We start from the raw sequence: 18,584 nt of genomic DNA, 5'->3' as shown, positions 1-18,584 counted from the left end.
GCTATAAGTGATGTGATATAGGTACACCCACAAATGTGAGTGAGGGAGTTCCAGCAGTCTCACTCAGTTATAGAGAAGGAACATCAATATCATTTCAAGCCAGGATGGTGTGAAGTTTAGAAGAGAACTTGCAGCTGGTGGTGTTTCGATGCATCTTCTGTCTTTATCTACTATATGGAAGGTGCTGTGTAAGGAGCCTTGGAGGGTTCCCGCAATGCATCTTACAGATGGTACATCCTGTAACCACTGTCAGTTGTAGGGAGTGATTGTTTGTGGATGGGGTGCCAATAAAGTGGGCTGCTTTGCCCTGGATGGTGTCGAGTTTCTTGAATGTTGTTGGAGCTGCACTCATCTAAGTAATTGGAGAATATTCCATCACGCACACCTGTCTTGTGCCTGGTAGATGGGGGAGTCAGGAGGTGAGATGTTCTCCACAGGATTCCTAACTTTGACCTGCTCTTGTAGCTGCAGTATTTGTATGGCAAATACAGTTCAGTTTCTGTCAACAATAAACTCCAGGATGATAGTGGGGATTCAGCAACGATAATGCCATTGAATATCAAGCTGCCAAGGTACAATGGTTCGATTCTGTCTGGTTCTAGATGGTCTTGCCTACCACGGGGGAAATTTTCCCAGCCACTGCACTGATTTTGGGGTGCAGTGGGGCGGGAGACTCAAGTGAAGGCAGTTTAGCAGGCTCCCTGCTGGACGCCACTGCTTCCACGTCTCCGGCTGCTGGATTTCCAGCACCGTCAGCTGCGCAGAGCTGCGTAATTTATTTAAATTAATATCTTCATATAATTTTAATACCATTAGCGGACCCAGGACTGAGGTCTCCGGGCCTGCCAGCCTCTTCCCCCGCTCCACCAGGAGTATTTCACTCCAGCAGGGTTTAATATAGCTCCCCACCTGCGGGGAGCTAGCAGCCCAACTCCACTCGATAAAAGGGGTGCAATCAATGCCTGCTGGAGGTCGGGCATTGGGGGTGCCACTTTGGCAGTGCCAGCCTGGGCCTCCTGGCACTGCCCAAGGGGAAAAGTACCAATGTCCAGGGGGCTTCCTGACATTGCCCACTGGGCAGTGCCTAATGGGGCAGGGACTTATGGATGGCGGGCCCCTTGGGGGGGGTGCTTTTGGAGAGGGTGGGAATCCCGCTGCCATTCTATATTTGGGTTGAGTGACAGAGGAAGGGAGGACAGCGATTGGGGCTGGCCATCTGGGGGAGTAGATCAGCCTGCTGTGAGGTGGTGGGGGGGGTCATGACTGCAGGGAAGGGGCTCCCAGACTGGGGGATCATTGAGGCAGGCGGAGGGTGTTGGGGGGGGGGGAGTTGAGGATGGCCCAGACATGTTTGGGGTCCATGGGGTTGTGGCATGGCCAGTGATGCAGGGGTTGCGGGACTGGCCAGTGATCGAGCTGCCCAGCAATAGGGAGGCTGGCAGATAGGGGCCACTGCGCTTGCGCCGATCTCAATGCTGACAGATCGACTTATACGCAGTGGCCATTCAGCGCTATGCTGCTGGTCTCTCCAGTAGGCCCTCCCACTGGTTTATGGGCCGGTTCACACTTGTGTGCTCTGCAGTGCACAGAGTGTGGGAGATTCATTTTGAAACTCCCGCTGACAAAACCAGTGTGATTTACTCTAGCTTTTACATGAATTCGATACTTAGAATTCTTTTGGGAGAATTGTCTCCCACATGCCGTCATGTTGTCAGTCCAAGCTTGGACATTGTCCAGTCTTGCTGCATTTCCACAAGGACTGCTTCAGTCTCTGAGGAGTCACGAATGGTGCTAAACATTGTGCAATCATCAGTGAATATCACCACTTCTGACCTTATGATGGAAGGAAGGTCCGTGATGAAACAGCTGAAGATGGTTGGGCCTAGCACACTGCCCTGAAGGACTCCTGCAGTGATGTCTTGGAGCTGAGATGATTGACCTCCAACAACCACAACCTCCTCCCTTTGCGCCAGGTATGATTCCAACCAGCAGATAATATTCTCTCAGATTCCCACTGATTCCAGTTTTGCTAGGGCTCCTTGATCCCATACTCGGTCAAGTGCTGTCTTGATGTCGAGGGCTGTCACTCTCATCTCAGCTCTGGAATTCAGTTCTTACCCAAGTCTGAACCAGGGCAGGGGTGGGGAGGTGGCTGGGAGAGAGTCGGGTGAAAGGAAAATTATAAGGGAGAAGGTGGTTCCGAGGGACACTTGTGGGTTGAACTGTGTCTGTTTCAATGCTAGGAGTGTGGCAGGGAAAACGGATGAGCTTAGGGCCTTGATGTTTGTGAGGCAGTTAGATGTGGTGGCTGTAACGGAGACGTGGTTACGGGAAGGGCAGGACTGGCAGCTGAATGTTCCTGGGTACAGGTGTTTTAGGTGTGACAGAGGAGGGTTGAAGAGAGGTGGAGGGGTGGCACTGTTAGTCAAGGAAAACATCACAGTAGTGCAGAGGGAGGACGATATGGAAGAGATAGGGATTGAGTCGCTGTGGGTGGAGTTGAGGAATAAAAAGGGAGAGATCACATTGCTAGGGGTGTACTATAGGCCACCCAACAGCCCAAAGTCAGTGGAGGAGGGAATTTGCAGGGGCATTTTGGACAGGTGCAGGAAGAATAGAGTGGTTGTAGTGGGTGATTTTAATTTTCCTGGAGTGAATTGGAGGGGGCCTAGAGCTGGGGGTACGGAGGGAGAGGAGTTTGTGAAATGTGTTATGGAAGGGTCGCTAGAACAGTATGTAACTAGCCCGACTAGGGGAGGGGCTATACTGGATTTAGTGTTGGGAAACGAGCCGGGGCAGGTGGGTGAGCTAGAGGTAGGCGAACATGTGGCAAACAGTGACCACAAGTCCGTCTACTTTAGGATAAAAATGGAAAGGGACGAGTGCCGTCCGAACGGGAGTGTGCTGAACTGGGGAAAGGCGAGCTATGGCAGGATTAGGAGGGAGCTGCAGCAAACTGATTGGGAGGGACTGTTAGCTGGCAAGTCTACGGTTGGCAAGTGGGAGGCTTTTAGGGACAAAATGAAACGGTTGCAGGGGAGGTATGTTCCGGTTAAGCGAAAGGATGGGAAAGGTAGGATTAGAGAGCCGTGGATTACGGAGGATATTGAAGACTTGGTCAGGAAGAAGAGGGAGGCGTATGTTAGGTCAAAACAAATGGGTACGGAGAGTGCGCTGGAGGAATATAGAGAGAGTAGGAGGGAGCTAAAAAGGGGAATTAGAAGGGCGAAGAGAGGGCATGAGATGGCTTTGGCTGGTAGGATTAAGGAAAATCCAAAGGCATTTTATTCCTATATTAGAGGCAAGAGAGTAGTTAGAGGGAAAATTGGTCCTCTTAGGGACAAGAGTGGAGAGTTGTGTATTGAGTCGGAGGGAATGGGGGAGCTCCTGAATGAATACTTTGCGTCGGTATTCACGAAGGAGAGGGGTTCGGAATCGTGCGGTCTCTTGGAGGGAGCGGAGGTTCAGTTGCAGGATATAGTTATTACGAGAGAGGAAGTGCTAGGGCTTTTAGGTAGCGTAAGGACGGATAAAGCTCCGGGGCCTGATGGTATTTATCCCAGGCTGCTTAGGGAGGCGAAAGATGAAATTGCTGGGCCTCTGGCGCACATCTTTGTCTCTTCTTTGGACACAGGTGAGGTCCCAGAAGACTGGAGGGTAGCAAATGTGGTCCCGTTGTTCAAAAAAGGTAGTAGGGATAACCCTGGGAATTATAGGCCGGTGAGTTTGACGTCGGTGGTAGGGAAGTTAATGGAAAAAATACTTAGGGGTAGGATGTATGAGCATTTGGAGCGTTGCGATCTGATTAGGGATACGCAACATGGCTTTGTTAGAGGGAGGTCTTGCCTTACGAATCTGGTGGAATTCTTTGAGGAGGTGACAAAAACGGTTGACGATGGGAGAGCCGTTGATGTCATCTATATGGATTTCAGTAAGGCGTTTGACAAAGTCCCTCACGGTAGGCTGGTAGAAAAGGTTAAGGCGCATGGGATACGAGGCCAGGTAGCTAGGTGGATTGAGAACTGGCTGGGAAATAGGAGACAGAGGGTAGTTGTGGAGGGGACCTTGTCGGGCTGGAGGCCAGTGACCAGTGGTGTGCCGCAGGGCTCAGTACTGGGACCTCTCCTCTTTGTAGTCTACATAAATGACTTGGAAGAGGGAGTAGGTGGTGTGATCAGCAAGTTTGCTGATGACACCAAGATGGCAGGGTTGGCGGGTACGGAACTGGATTGTCAGGTGATACAACAGGATATAGATAGGTTGGTGCAGTGGGCAGATAGGTGGCAGATGGCATTTAATCCTGACAAATGCGAGGTGATGCATTTTGGACGGAATAATGCAGAGAGGAGCTATGTGATAAAAGGTAGGCCGATTAGGAGTATAGACATACAGAGGGACCTGGGAGTGCAGGTTCACAAATCCATGAAGGTTGCGTCACAAGTGGAGAACGTTGTTGGGAAGGCTTATGGGATGTTAGCCTTTATAGGAAGGGGCATAGAGTATAAAAGCTGCCGTCTAATGCTTCAGTTGTACAGAACGTTGGTTAGACTGCATTTGGAGTACTGCGTCCAGTTCTGGTCACCTTACTACCGGAAGGACGTGGAGTCTCTGGAAAGGGTGCAGAGGAGGTTTACCAGGATGTTGCCTGGCATGGGGGGACTGGGTTACGAGGAGAGATTGAAGAAACTGGGGCTATTCTCCTTGGAAAGACGGAGATTGAGAGGGGACATGATAGAAGTATATAAGATACTGAAGGGAATAGATAGAGTTAATAGTGAGAGACTGCTCCCTAGACTGGGTACGAACACGAGAGGTCATCATTTAAGGGTGAGGGGGGGAGGTATAATTTGGAGGTGAGAAGAAGGTTCTTTACGCAGAGAGTTGTGGGGGTCTGGAATGCGCTACCGAGTAGGGTGGTGGAGGCAGGAACGTTGGACTCGTTTAAGATGCAGTTAGATAGGCACATGAGTGAAACGAGAATGGAGGGATATGGTAGGGGCTATTAAATAGGGTTAAACCTCGGGAGACACCGGAAGGGCAGGCTGCATGATTAATATTTTTTGTCTTTATTCCACAGGTGGAGGTCCACCTCGTGTCAAGCGAAGGGCATGCACATGGCGGGTCGTGCGTGGGCTGCTCTTGGAAGTCCAGGAGTGGCCTAGTACTTCATGTCGGTGTGTGTGCTTGATCCTGGACCGGTAGACGGGCGCCGCAACAGCTCAGTGACTAGCACTGCTAGCTGTGCAGATACATGGATTTGGGCCTGTGTCTGTGGGAGTTTGCGCATTCTCCCTGTGGTTGTGTGGGTTTCCTCCGGGCGCTCCGGTTTCCTCCCACACCCCAAAGATGTGCTCTTAGGCTAATCGGTTTTTACCAAATTGACACTATTTCTTCCCTGAATCTGACTGAGTAGGGTCCCATTCGTAGACATGCAGGGTAGAATAGGTGTAGGGTGATGCGGCGGCGCGGGCTCGTTGGGCTGAAGGGCCTGTTTCCTGTGCTGGGTTGTTCTTTGTTCTTTGTTCAGGGCTTTAATGAGATCATGAGCTGAGTGATTCTGTGAAACCTCAACTGACCGCCAGTCAGCAGGTTGCACAATATCTGGAGCTCCGTGTACAGTACTGGTCTCCTTATTTAAGGGAGGCTGTAATTACATTAGAAGGGGTGCAGAGAAGGTTTCCTAGACTATTACCTGGACAAGTTGTCTTATGAGGAAAGGTTGGACAAGTTAGGCTCATATTCAGTAGAATTTAGAGTGAGAGACTACTTGATTGAAAACTTCCAGATCCAGAGGAGTCATATTAGGGTGAATGTAGAGAGGACATTTCCCCTTATGGGAGAACTGAGAACTAGGGTCAATATTTAAAAAATAAGAGGTCGCTCATTGAGACTGAGATGAGGTGAATTTTTTTCTGAAGGTTGTGAATCTTCCTCAAAAGGCAGTGGAAGCAGAGCCTATGAAAATTTTTAAGGCAGAGCTATTCTTGATTAACAAGGGAGTGAAAAGTTATCAGAGGTTAGGCAGGAATATAGAGTTGACGTTAATATCCAATCAATTATGATCTAGTTGAATGGCAGAGCAGGTTCAAAGAGTTGAGTAGCCTACGCCTGCCCCTAGTTTGTATGTAAGCCAGCACCAGCTAATAGCATTGTTGATGACCACTTCCACCACTTTACTGATGATCAAGAGTAAATTTATGGGGTGGCAATTGGCTGGGTTGGATTTGTCCTGCTCTTTGTGTACCACAGTGTTAGGGAGAATAAACTCAATGAATCATTCAATGCTCAAGCCTGATTCAATCGACGAACAGTTTATTGAAATACGCTAGCGGGGCAAAGCCACAGGGGCTGACCAAGTGCAACTCCACCGAACTAAGAAAATCATTAGTTCTTATGCAGTTACTGACCCCATCCCAGCTGGGTACAAGCTAATCATAATGGTTATAATTACATCTAGATCCAATGAAATTAGTAACTAGGTTGTGATCAGCTCGTGGACATTCCTGGAACATCCTAAGACATTTACTCAGTGCCTTATCGACTGTCACAGAGCCTGCACAATGAATCTCTCTTCTCAGGACATTCCTATCTCTGCTTGTCTCCTCTGCTAGCAGCTGCCTGCTGATACAAGAGGTTCCTACTAGGCAAGTTTAATGGCCTTTAACTGTGTCTTTAATGACTAAGTAGTTTTAAGAATGTGATCAAGTCTGCTAGCTAGCTAACCCCATGATGCCTCTCAAACCATTATTCTCCATTTTGATTAGCATTGTGTATTGCTAGTCTGAAATGGAATATATATATATGTCTTCAATACTCTTACTGGAACATTATCAGGCCAGAGCCTCTGAAGTATCCAGTTTCTTCAGCTGTTCCTTGATATCACATGGAACAAATCAAATTGGCTGAAGACTTGCATCTGTGATGCTCGGGCCTCTGGAGGAGGACAAGATGGATAACCTCATGTTATCTACGTTAAATACCATCTGCCAAATTTTGGCCACTCACCTAATCTATCCATGTCCATTTAGAAATTTCTTATTTTCTTATTGCAACTTGTTTTCCCACCTATTTCAGAATCAACTGCAAATTTGGTTACAGTACAATTTATCCCTCCATTCAAGACATTGATATAATTGCAAATATGGGGCCTGAGGACTAAACCCACACCACTAGTTAAAGCTCACCAAGTTGGCAAGTTCAAAATACATGTTCCCTCTGTTCTCGTTTAAATACACCCCAATAATAGAATGATCCATCCCTTGTTTTTTGTTTCATATGTGCACTGTTCTTGTATAATTAGTAAAGTATTTTGGGGAAAGATCACCTCAGCCTGGCAGGGACAGTTTACCCAGTTTAAGTTTTTTAAGAAAAGTTTATTGTCACAAATCAAGTTACATTACACTGTAATTAAGTTACTGTGAAAACCTCTAGTCGCCAGAATCTGGCGCCTGTTTGGGTACACTGAGGGAGAATTTAGCATGGCCAATGTGCCAACGTCTTTCGGACTGTGGGAGGAAACCGGAGCACCTGAAGGAAACCCATGGAGACACGAGGAGAATGTGCAGACTCCGCACGGACAGAGACCCAAGTCAGGAATCAAACTCTGAACACTGGCTCTGTGAGGCAGCAGGGCTATCCACTGTGCTGCAAAGAGGTGGAAGCAGTAGCCATAGGTTTTCCCACTGAAGTCTCTGAAAACAATCAAATGTTAAATGGGAATCCATCAAGCTCCGTTTTGAAGGTGAATTTATCAAGTCTTTACCCTGAAATTAAACATGACATAAATCCTATAATTAAATTTAGTGCTGATCTGTGCGGCCATTAAATTGAGACACGGATGAGGCATAAGAAGAGACTCTCTTTCCTGGAAAAGTGTAATATCTTTCCAAGAATACCAAAAATTTACAATACTATCAAACCAGTCCTTTATGAAGAAAAAAATAACTGTGTTGCAATGTATGAAAGTAAAAGGGATGAATAAAAGTTCTGTATAGGTACAGTGGGAGAACAGCCAAGGTATTTATCCATCTGGTCCAGTGCAGATTGTAGTCAGTGGCAAACCATCACCCCTCCCCCACCCCGTCAACCATTCTTGGGGTTACCATTGACTAGAAACCAAGTAGCCACTTAAATACAATGGCTACAAGAGGACTAAGAGGGCTGGGATTCTCTGGAGCGCAACTGATCTCCTGACACCCCCACACCCTCAAAGCCTATTCACCATCTATAAGGCGTGTGATGGAATACTCCCCTATTGCCTGAATGAGTGCAGCTCCAACAACACTTCGAGAAGCTCAACACCTACCCAGGACAAAGCCGCCCACTTGATTGGCAACCCCTTCCACATCCGCTGATGGAGGGAGTGAAGTGTACCATCTACAAAATGCACTTGCAGCAATTCACCAAGGTTTCTTTGACAGTACCTTCTGGACCAGTAACCGCTACCACCTAGAAGAATAAAGGCAGCAGATGCCTAGGAACACCCTCCAAGCCACCTGGAAATATATTGACGTTTCTTTAATATCATTGAAGTCCCTCCCTAACAACACAGTGGGTGTACTTACACTACTGAGGCTGCAGCAATTCAAGAAGGTGGCTCACCACCAACTTCTCCAGGACAACCGGGGATAGAAAACAAAACTGCTGGCTCAACCAATGACACCTACATCCTTTGAAAGAATAATAAAAGAAACACTCTGACTGGTGTATTCCAATGCAATCCTGAGTGGTCCCCACATTCTACTCTCCAAAATTCTGTTGCCCGTATCTTAACTTACAGATTCCATTATCGATCACCCCTGTGTCGCTGACTTACATTGGTTCTCAGTCAGGCAGCTTGTTAATTTTAAAATTCTTATTATTGTTTTCAAATCCTTTCATGGCCTCACTGCTCCCTATCGCTGTAATTTCCTCCTGTCCTCCAACTCTCCAGGATGCCTGTGCCCCTCTCACTCCAGCCTCTGGAACAGTCTAGTTTTTAACTGTTCCACCAGTGATGACTGTGCCTTCAATTGCCTACACCCCGAGACCTACACAGTAATTTCCTCCCTCCACTTCTCTGTCTCTGTGTCTTACATCCCTCCTTTGAGACGCACTCCTTACAATCAACATCTTGACCAAGATTTTGGCCATCTTACCTATGAGGGGCCTAATTTTTCACTACTGAGGGTCAGGAAATTTCTCAACTCCGCAGACCCACCTTAGTGCTTCGTCAGACCCAACTATTGTTCTGGGGGCAGGAGGTTGCAAATGGTATCAGACTTGCTGCCTCCAAAAGCAGATCAGAAGTGGCCACGAGCGTTTTCGCAAGATTTTTTTGTTTGAGGTCCTTGTGACCACTTTATTTAGTCTTTCTGCTAGAACAATGGTCCCAGATCAATTCAGGTGAAGACCATACCAGCGGTACAGATCCCTCCTGATTGATGGGGCTACCACTGCATCAGTCATCTGCTCCTTTGGGTTAGAGCAATCTGAATCAAAAGACATGTCACCCCATCACCCCCATTAGGCAATCAAACAAAATAGAGGTGGAAAAGAGTTGGAGTCACGAACTGAAAATATTGAATATTGTCAGCCAGGAAATCTTTTTCACGATGATTCTAATGCTGTGTGAAGCACATCTCTGGGAGACATTTTGCAAAACAAACAGAACAAAGATATTCAGAGAATAAAATCAAATGAAAGTAACTGCGTGGGACAGTGATGCAGGGCAAGGGAAAGTTGTTGGTGCAGCAGGAACCAAATTTTGACTGCTCTTGGCACAGTTGGTGTTAATTTGGAGTAAGCCTTCTTTTGAGGCTAATTCTCTCAGTGAATTCAGCACACTGACTCCAGGTCAACTGGTGGACCCAGCATCGTTCCAACATTAAGCCAAACACAAGACAAAAGAGAATAGGCAAAAAGAACTGAATGCAAAAAAAAATTAAAAACAGAAAATGCTGGGATATATTACACTTTCATTCATCACATCTTGATGTTGTTTTCATTTCCCCTTTACTACGTACCCTATCGACTGCATGAGAACTAGCTGAATAAAACCTCAACATGAATCAATTAGCACTATGCGCAGTTGAAATGTTTGTAGTGCATTGCCATCAGCCTGATGCTCATGGTTCTGCTTGCACTGTCACAGTACATTAGAATTCACCAAATTCTTTGTGCTTATTCCTAGGTATCGTTCATGGTTCGTATTGTACCAAGTCCAGATTGGTTCGTAGGCGGTGACAGCATCAACCTGTGTGAAGGAGATAAGTGGAAAGAGCAAATTTCTATAGATCTGTACCCTTACGATGCTGGTACTGACAGTGGGTTCACCTTCTCTTCTCCAAATTTTGCTACTATTCCCCAGGAGGTTATCACTGAGGTAACAATATATTGAAAGGTTAAGGCTTTAATAGGAATTTGGTGTATGTTGTCATAGAATCCTAGCATCCCTATAGTGCAGAAGGAGGCCATTCGGCCCATCAAGTCTGCACGACTTTCTGACAGAGCATCTCACCCAGGATTACCATCCCCATATTCCCATAACCGTGCACATTTACCATGGCTAATCCACCCTTTTATTATTAGTGTCACAAGTAGGCTTGCATTAACACTGCTGTGAATTACCATGAAAATCTCCTAGTTGCCACACTCCAGTGCCTGTCTGGGTTCATTGAGGGGGAATTTAGCATAGACAGTGCACCTAATCAGCATATCTTTTGGACTGTGGGAGGAAACTGGAGCACCTGGAGGAAACCCATGCAGACATGGGGAGAATGTGCAGATTCTACACAGACAGTGACCCAAGCGGGAATTGAATCTGGGTGCCTGACTGCTGTTAGGCAGCAGTGCTAACTATTGCACCACCCGTGCTGCCAAGAAGAGGGGGAGCAGCAGACACCTGTGGCATCAGTTATGCCGAGCTTAGTGCTTATTGGATAGGGTAGCATGTGTCTGTGATCCTGTACCCCATAACCCTATCACAAGTCAATGCAAGTAGGAGATGAGGGACTGTGGGTACTAGTGGGACTATACTCTATGACATGTCAGATGCAAGGGGAGGAATTTTGACCATAATGCTTTTTTCTTTGGTTTGCAAATATTCATCTGTGAATCACAAAGTGTTGGTTTAAATTATATGGTAAAGAGTTATGATTTAGTGTTAATACATCTAAGCCACAATAAATCTAGTAATATTAAAGCAACACTTAACTGGCAAGGAAAATACAGTTCCATGTGCAAATGTGAAGTATAAAGAAATAGAGGGTATGTTGGGTAATTGCAATATAATGGGTCATGAAAATTGCCACTAATCTGACACTTAACATGTTGTATGTGCTTCATCACTCAGATAACGTCAAGCTCACCAAACCACCCTGCAAATTCGTTTTTTTATCCCAGACTGAAACAACTCCCTCCCATAGCCAAAGTATTACTGACAAAGCTGAAGGACAACCGCTTAATTGGGATTTTGCCAGCTACGTCCAACCTTATTCCCATGGGCAATGAGATAGATGACTCTGTGTCAGGTGAGTTGAACATTTCCCATTAAAATCTACATAACTCACAGTGATGTTTTATTTTTGCCTACATTGCTCAACACTGGTTGATCTGAATTCCAGATTTCCATGACATTTCTAGGCAAACCTAGAGTAGGACAATAAAAAGGACAGGCAGAATAATCTGAATCCTTCAGTGCTATTATCCATGTAATTTTCAACTTCTGCTTTTGGCCAAATGTTCATCCAACTCCCTTATTGTTTTCTAAAAAGGAGATAAATCAATACAAGATTTGATCTGATTTACTACTGCCGTATGTATTAGTATACAGTGAAAAGTATTATTTCTTGCACGCTATACAGACAAACTGTACCATACATAGAGAAGGAAAGAAGAGAGCACAGAATGTACTGTTACAGTTATAGCTAGGATGTAGAGAAAGATCAGCTTAATGTGGGGTAGGTCCATTCAAAAGTCTGATGGCAGTAGGGAAGAAGCTGTTTTTGAGTAGGTTGGATTTGATCTCAGATTTTTCTATCTTTTTTTCCAACGGAAGAAGGGAGTACATCCAGCGTGTGTGGGGTCCTTAATTTTGTTGGCTGCTTTTCCAAGGCAGCTGGCAGTGAAGACAGAGTAATGGCTGGGTGGCTGGTTTGTGTAGTGGACTGGGCTACATTCATTGAGTAGTGGTTATAAGCAGAGCAGGAGCCATACCAAGCTGTGACACAACCAGAAAGAACACTTTCTATGGTATTTCTGTAAAAGTTGGTGAGATAATCCAAACCCGATCCTCTTTGAAAATCTGCAAGAACAAATCTCCTAACCCATCCAGGCTGACCCTTCTGCTGTTGGTAGGGAGAGATGATGGCAAAGTGGTAATGTCACTGAACTAGGAATGCAGAGATCCAGGCTGATACTCTGGGTGACATGGATTTGAATTCCATTGTGGCAGCAGGTGGAACTTAACTTTGGAATATCAAGCTACTCTCAGTAATGGTGACTGTGAAGCTTTGTTGTAAAAAGCTATCTGGCTCACTAATGTCCTTTAGGGAAAGAAATCTACTGTTCTTACCTGGTCTAACCTATACATGACTCCAGACCCAGAACAATGTGATTGTCTCTTAACTGCCCTCTGAAATGCTGGCCTTGAAGGCAACACCCACATCCCATGAAAGAATTAAAAAATCCATACTTGACTGTCTCAAATCAATGGCTGCTTTTACTTCCCCATAAATTAAATACACTGATCAAATATCTTAACTCAAAATCCCCTTTCCAAACAACCATTGTTCAATCAAATTATTTCTTTAAAATTGCCAACTGCTCCAGGATTAATTACTCACAACCTGCTTCACATATCCTTTATGGAAGAGGGAAATCATCAGCACTTAAGATCTATTATCTAAACTAAATGTACCACTGTGCCATCGCATCACCCTAGCAAGACTTTTTGCCTCTTTTGTGATCTTACCAGCTCGCCACAATGATCGAACAGTGGGATGAGACGGTGAGGTCGCCTCCTCTTAGTTTTAACCATTGTAATTAATTAATTGCCATGGTTTCTTAAAATAAACCTGGTTGCATTTTACATTAAAAAATTTGAAAGAGATGTATTTGCCTTCATTTGCTGCAAGAACTTTTCTAGTCTGTATGATTGCAACTAGTTGATCTGTTTATTGCAGAAACCCCCTTGGACTGTGAGGTTTCCAATTGGTCATCCTGGGGCTTGTGCGTGGGGAAATGCACGGAGATGGGGGTGAAGCGTCGAACTCGCTACATCCGACTGAATCCTGCCAATAGCGGTAATCCGTGCCCAGAGCTACAGGAGGAGGAGCCATGTGTGCTGCACAACTGCGTCTAACCGTGACACTTGGTGACAGTAGACCACATTGGCATCTTTTGTTGAATTTAAATGGCTGGATCTCACCAAAGGTGGATCCCCATGCAATAATTAATTCAACTAATTGTTATTGATTCAGGGTTTCAAATGACAACTCGGCTGACAGTCATTCCGTGTAAATGCTGGTGCTTTTTCTATCAGTTTGATGTTGACTAAATGGAGACATAAGTTTTCCTCCACCTCATTTATCATCAATATCTTAGCGCACAGCAAATTACTGTAAGCAATGATTCAAAACCATTCTCAGCAGTAATCTAATCTCTTGAGTAAACTCTTAGATTAGACTGCAACCTGGAAATCACTCCTAGCATCTTGCATTATTTATACTGTGTACATTTCAATTTAACACAAGCTCTTGAGTTTTTTCTGCCTTTGGTATTGATGCAAATTGCAACATTTGAATGCCTTCCAGGTTCTTGATCCGTGACGGTATTTGTGAGAGAAGATTAACAGTGTTTAGAATGAACGTTTTTAATCACCTGAATTTAATTGCCTGGCATGTTATGTGCAGTGGCTAATTAATAGCTTTTAAAGAAAATAATGATGGAAACTGATTTGAAAATGGCGGTGGTAATTTGTATTTTGTGAGTGTGTTCTCATTCAAAAGCTGTCTTGTTGCACAAACTTAGCAAGCGAGTGCGTGGTTTCAATGTATCATGAGAATATGCTATCCAAAGACTTTGTAGATCAATGAACATCGACTTTTATCGCAGTGTCATTCTGAAAGATTACATTACCCACGTACACAACCATTCCCTGGGAAAGAGGGTACATTGTTAAGATTATCTGAAGGAATTATGTAACAGATAGCTGTATCAGTTTACCCAGTTCAATCTTTTGCGTCCAATTGGAATTAAACATTTCAATATTGTGCTTGGATTAAGGGAACTGTTTCAATTCAGTTCGAGTTTTCCCTTTGAACGTCTCTACTGAGTGGGGAAATCTGTTTCAATAGGTTGTTTGTCAGAATCGGTTTCCTTTTCCTTGGCTAGAGGCACCCTTGTGGAGGCTGACCCAAGTTACCAGACAAAAATTGTGGAACAGGTTTTTAGATGAGTAGGGTAGGATGGGATGGGGTGGGGAGAGGTGGCGGTGGTTTTGGGTTTGATGTATTTGTCTGGCTTCCTGACCCACTTCCCGCCAGCAATTATAATCCAAACAAAGATGTTGTAGGACTGGAGTCCATTACAAACTATGAAGAGGTGATGGCCTAGTGGTATTATCGCTAAACTATTAATCCAGAAACTCAGCTAATATTCTGGGGGACCCAGGTTTGAATCCCACCATGGCAGGTGTTGGAATTTGAATTGAATGAAAAATATCTGGAATTAAGAATCTACCGATGACCATGAAACCACTGTCAACTGTTTGAAAAACCCATCTGGTTCATTAATGTCTTTTTAGGGAAGGAAATCTGCCATCCTTACCTGGTTTAGCTTACACATGACTCCAGAGCCACAGCAATGTGGTTGACTCTCTCAGCTGCCTTGTGAAATGGTCTATAGCAAGCCCAGTCAGATCAAGGGCGACTAGGGATGGGCAATAAATGGTGGCCAGCCAGTGATGCCCATGTCTCACGAAGACAGTGAGTTTCCTCATTTATGAATGTGTCACTGTGGGTGGCAAGGTGGCACAGTGGTTAGCACTGCTGCCTCACAGCGCCAGGGATCGGGTTTGATCCCCGGCTTGGGTCACTGTCTGTGTGGAATTTGCATGTTCTCCCTCTGTCTGTGCGGGTTTCCTCCAGGTGCTCCGGTTTCGTCCCACACTCTGAAAGACATGCTGGTTTGGTGCACTGACCCGAACAGGCGACCAGGGGAATCTCACAGTGACTTCATTGCAGTGTTAATGTAAGCCTTACTTGTAACTAATAAATAAATACACTTTTTAGTTTTTGCTTTTTAAAGGTGTTTTCAAGGCTTTTTAAAATTAGTGTAGACTCTGGGTGGCTTTTCATCTTCGAGTCAGGCCGTTTCTCAACTTCAGGCTTCTGCCTCCTGCTGGCTGTGCCAATTTTCACAGCGGGAATGGGATGAAGGGAAGTACCCTGCTGCTGCAAGCAGGCCTCAGGCAGCAGTGGAGGCAGGCCAGACTAGGTAAAATGGCAGATTTTCTTCTCCCAGTGGGACATTAGTGAATCATTTACTTTTTATTGACTTTGCTAGAGTGAAAGGCTTCTGGACATGGCAGTCACCAGTAAATGTGCCATTAGGGGATAGTGAACCAAATAGATCAGAAACACTTGAGTCCAGGCAAATCCTTTTTTTGTGATTACAGCTGATCTTTATTTTCACAAGGTTCATGTTCTTTATCCATACGTAAAACATAATTACGATGGGAGGGTATTTCCGGACCCACTGCAGTGTGCTTTCTGGCAGCAGAATTGACTCGCCATTGGCTACTGGCAGGATCTCCTGGTCCTATCGAAGTCAATGGTATTTTGCATGGTCTGCCTTCACTGCCACTGGGGAACTCACTGCAGGGAGAGGGTCACCTTTGGGACTGGAAGATCCCGCTGGCAGTAAGGACCAGAAAATCCCACCCTATGCTTACTTCATAGCTTCGTATAGTAAGTTTGCTTTTTTTAAAAATCCCTTGATACAAATTTCTGTTCACTAAAATTATAATGTCTCGTTTGAAGCAGGTATGCATTGGCATGGTTTGGATAGTAACATGTTCTTGTTTTTGTGTGTGTACATGCATGTACATTATACATTAGAAAAGCCCATCTCCCTCATCAAGGCCTTAGTATAAGTACTGTGTGCTGTTACCAGAATGATTCCCCACAATCTGAAGGGGTCAAATTGAGTCGAATTTACACAAAGTTGGTTTGTACATCACTTGAGTTTTGGAAGTTTAGGGTGATTTAATGGAGGTATTTATAATAATTTGATCATGAGAGATCTTCAACTGGGCAAATATAGAAAGCACTAGGCCATTTAGGAGAGAAATCAGAAACCACTTTTCACTCGATTTGAGGAAAATTAAACCTCGCTGCCCAAAATACTGTGGATGCTGGGTCAGTTGCGATTTCTATGCTAGTGGGTTGCAGGTGATGACTGTATTCCAACTTGGTGACATTGTAATGTTTAAATCAGCCTTCCATAGTGCTTGTGGAAACCTGAATCATATATAAGGGTTTCCATCCAGGTCACCCAAAGCTCAGAAAACTTTGCAGCTAAACAGTGATTGGGGAAACCAGCTACACAGCATAGGTATTCTTTAATTCAATCCTGAGGAGACCAGGAATAGCCAGGTGTACTTTTTCCATCCACTCAGTCTGATCTCCTGTTGATCTTTGGTGCTGTGATGGGTCATTTCTCACAATCCCCAATCTTTCTCTCCCTCCTGCTTGTTGGGTTGTGAACCTCGCTCCACCCCAGAGCTCTGCACTTCCCTTTCCACTTGCTGGTCTCGTCACCAACCCTTGACCTTTACTAGTTTCTGAGCACTGGTTCCAACGATCCCCAAGTCTGCCCTCTTTCCCACTGACTTTCCTGACTAATGGCCAACACTGGGAAATGGAATATTAAAATGCTGATGCAACTGTTATATAACATATATGTTGCTGTTATATAAAGTGGTATCTTCACACCCCAGGCTCTGTAAGATCCCATGTCACAGCCCAACTCCCTCTCTGTCATAAGAGTTGTACATCAAAGAGGCCTTTGGACCATCACATCTGCACCAGCCATCAAGCACCTATCTATTCTAATCCCATTTCCAGCACTTGATCTGTAGCCTTGTTTGCCACTGGCATTTCAGCTGCTCATCTAAATGCTTCTTAAATGTTGTGAGGGTTGCCACCTCTACCAGCTTTTAGGTAGTGAGTTCCAGATTCCCATGCCCTCTGTGTGGGGAAAGAAACATTTACTCCAGTATTTGCCTGTGTACAGGATGGGGCAAATGAGAAGGCATCATCTCAAAATTAAGAGCTGGGGCCCCTTGGGAGTAAATATAAGTGACACATTTTCATGCAATGGGTAGCTGAAATCTGGAACTGTCCAAACAAGGTCTGGATGTTGGGTGAACTGGAATGTTAAGTAAGGGAATCGAGAGATTTGGAATAAAGGGTAATGAAGAAATGTGGGTACATCAGAGTTGAGATAAAGACCAGACATTTTAGGGATGGGCAGTAAATGCCAGCCTAACCAGCAATGTCCACATCCTGTAAATGAATTTGAAGAAATGATGTAACTGAGTGACAGTACAAGGTTGAGAGGCTGAATGGCTAATTTCTATTCCCAATGTTCAACTGAGCTTTTTTTAAAACAATTTATAACACCGAGTTACGCTGCGCTCATCAAAATTTGCATAAAACAGAATCCGCAAAATGAACTTGCACTTGTTTATTTGAATTTGACCGTGGTGCATTTTTTTTATATTCTGAAAGGACTACTAGCTTATATCACTATAAATTGCTAATATCCTCTGCCTGCACAGCCTCTACTTCACAAAGGGATTATGTTGCTGTTCGTTCTCCATTTTCCTACATTGTTTCCAATGAACATGCATCTGTATATAGTTGACTGCTTGTATATTGTTGTATTTAATTCTATAGTTGTCTAAACCTAATACCTTTTATACTTTTGTATCAAATTAATTAAAGGAGAAAAGTGTTTCAGTTACTTATTCTTGTTATAGATTGAGTAAATACGCGTTCTGGACAGAACTTCTGGCTCTTTTTTAATTAAAATATTCCTTGCTCATTTTTGTGCAAGCAATGATTTCATTAATTTGCCTTCAGGACTTTTCTATGCTGGAACTTTTAATTCTCCCCCACCCTGCAACTTCTTCCCAGCACAAAATGGGTGGACTTTGTTTAAGTGAGAAGTGAAAAAGCTAAAAATCAAAGATAGGAAACCTCTTGAATCTTTTGGTTGCACTGGAGGAGGCAACCAATCCACTCTATGTATTTGAAGTTTATTTATTTGTCGCAAGTAAGCTTACATTTACACTGCAATGAAGTTACTGTGAAAATCCTCTAGTCGTCACACTCTGGTGCCTGTTCAGGTACACTGAGGGAGAATTTAGCATGGCCAGTGCACCTAACCAACGCATTTTTCAGACTGTGGAAGGAAACTGGAGTACCCATGCAGACACAGGGACAACATGCAGGCTCTGCACAGACAGTGACCCAAGCCAGAATCAAACCCAGGTCCCTAGCACTGTGTGGTAGCAGTGCTATCCACTATGCCACCAT

General features: G+C 44.7%; 1 protein-coding gene across 2 annotated transcripts in view; it reads left to right on the top strand.

Moving 5' to 3' along the window:
* The window catches only part of spon2b (spondin 2b, extracellular matrix protein), an 86,030-nt gene extending 67,940 nt beyond the window's left edge, over positions 1-18,090 (top strand). For both annotated transcript variants that reach the window (XM_080199495.1, XM_080199399.1), the window contains exons 5-7: positions 10,172-10,363; positions 11,333-11,510; positions 13,164-18,090. In XM_080199495.1, the coding sequence (XP_080055621.1) occupies positions 10,172-10,363; positions 11,333-11,510; positions 13,164-13,342 (549 nt within the window). In that variant the 3' untranslated portion in view covers positions 13,343-18,090. The remainder of the gene's footprint in view (positions 1-10,171; positions 10,364-11,332; positions 11,511-13,163) is intronic.
* Positions 18,091-18,584: the final 494 nt, after the last annotated feature.

This window comes from Carcharhinus amblyrhynchos, chromosome 1, assembly GCF_965287045.1.
Source record: "Carcharhinus amblyrhynchos chromosome 1, sCarAmb.v2.hapA, whole genome shotgun sequence".
Taxonomy (NCBI): domain Eukaryota; kingdom Metazoa; phylum Chordata; class Chondrichthyes; order Carcharhiniformes; family Carcharhinidae; genus Carcharhinus; species Carcharhinus amblyrhynchos.
The sequence above is the reverse complement of the archived record's forward strand: the minus strand, read 5'-3'. Positions and strand labels throughout refer to the sequence as shown.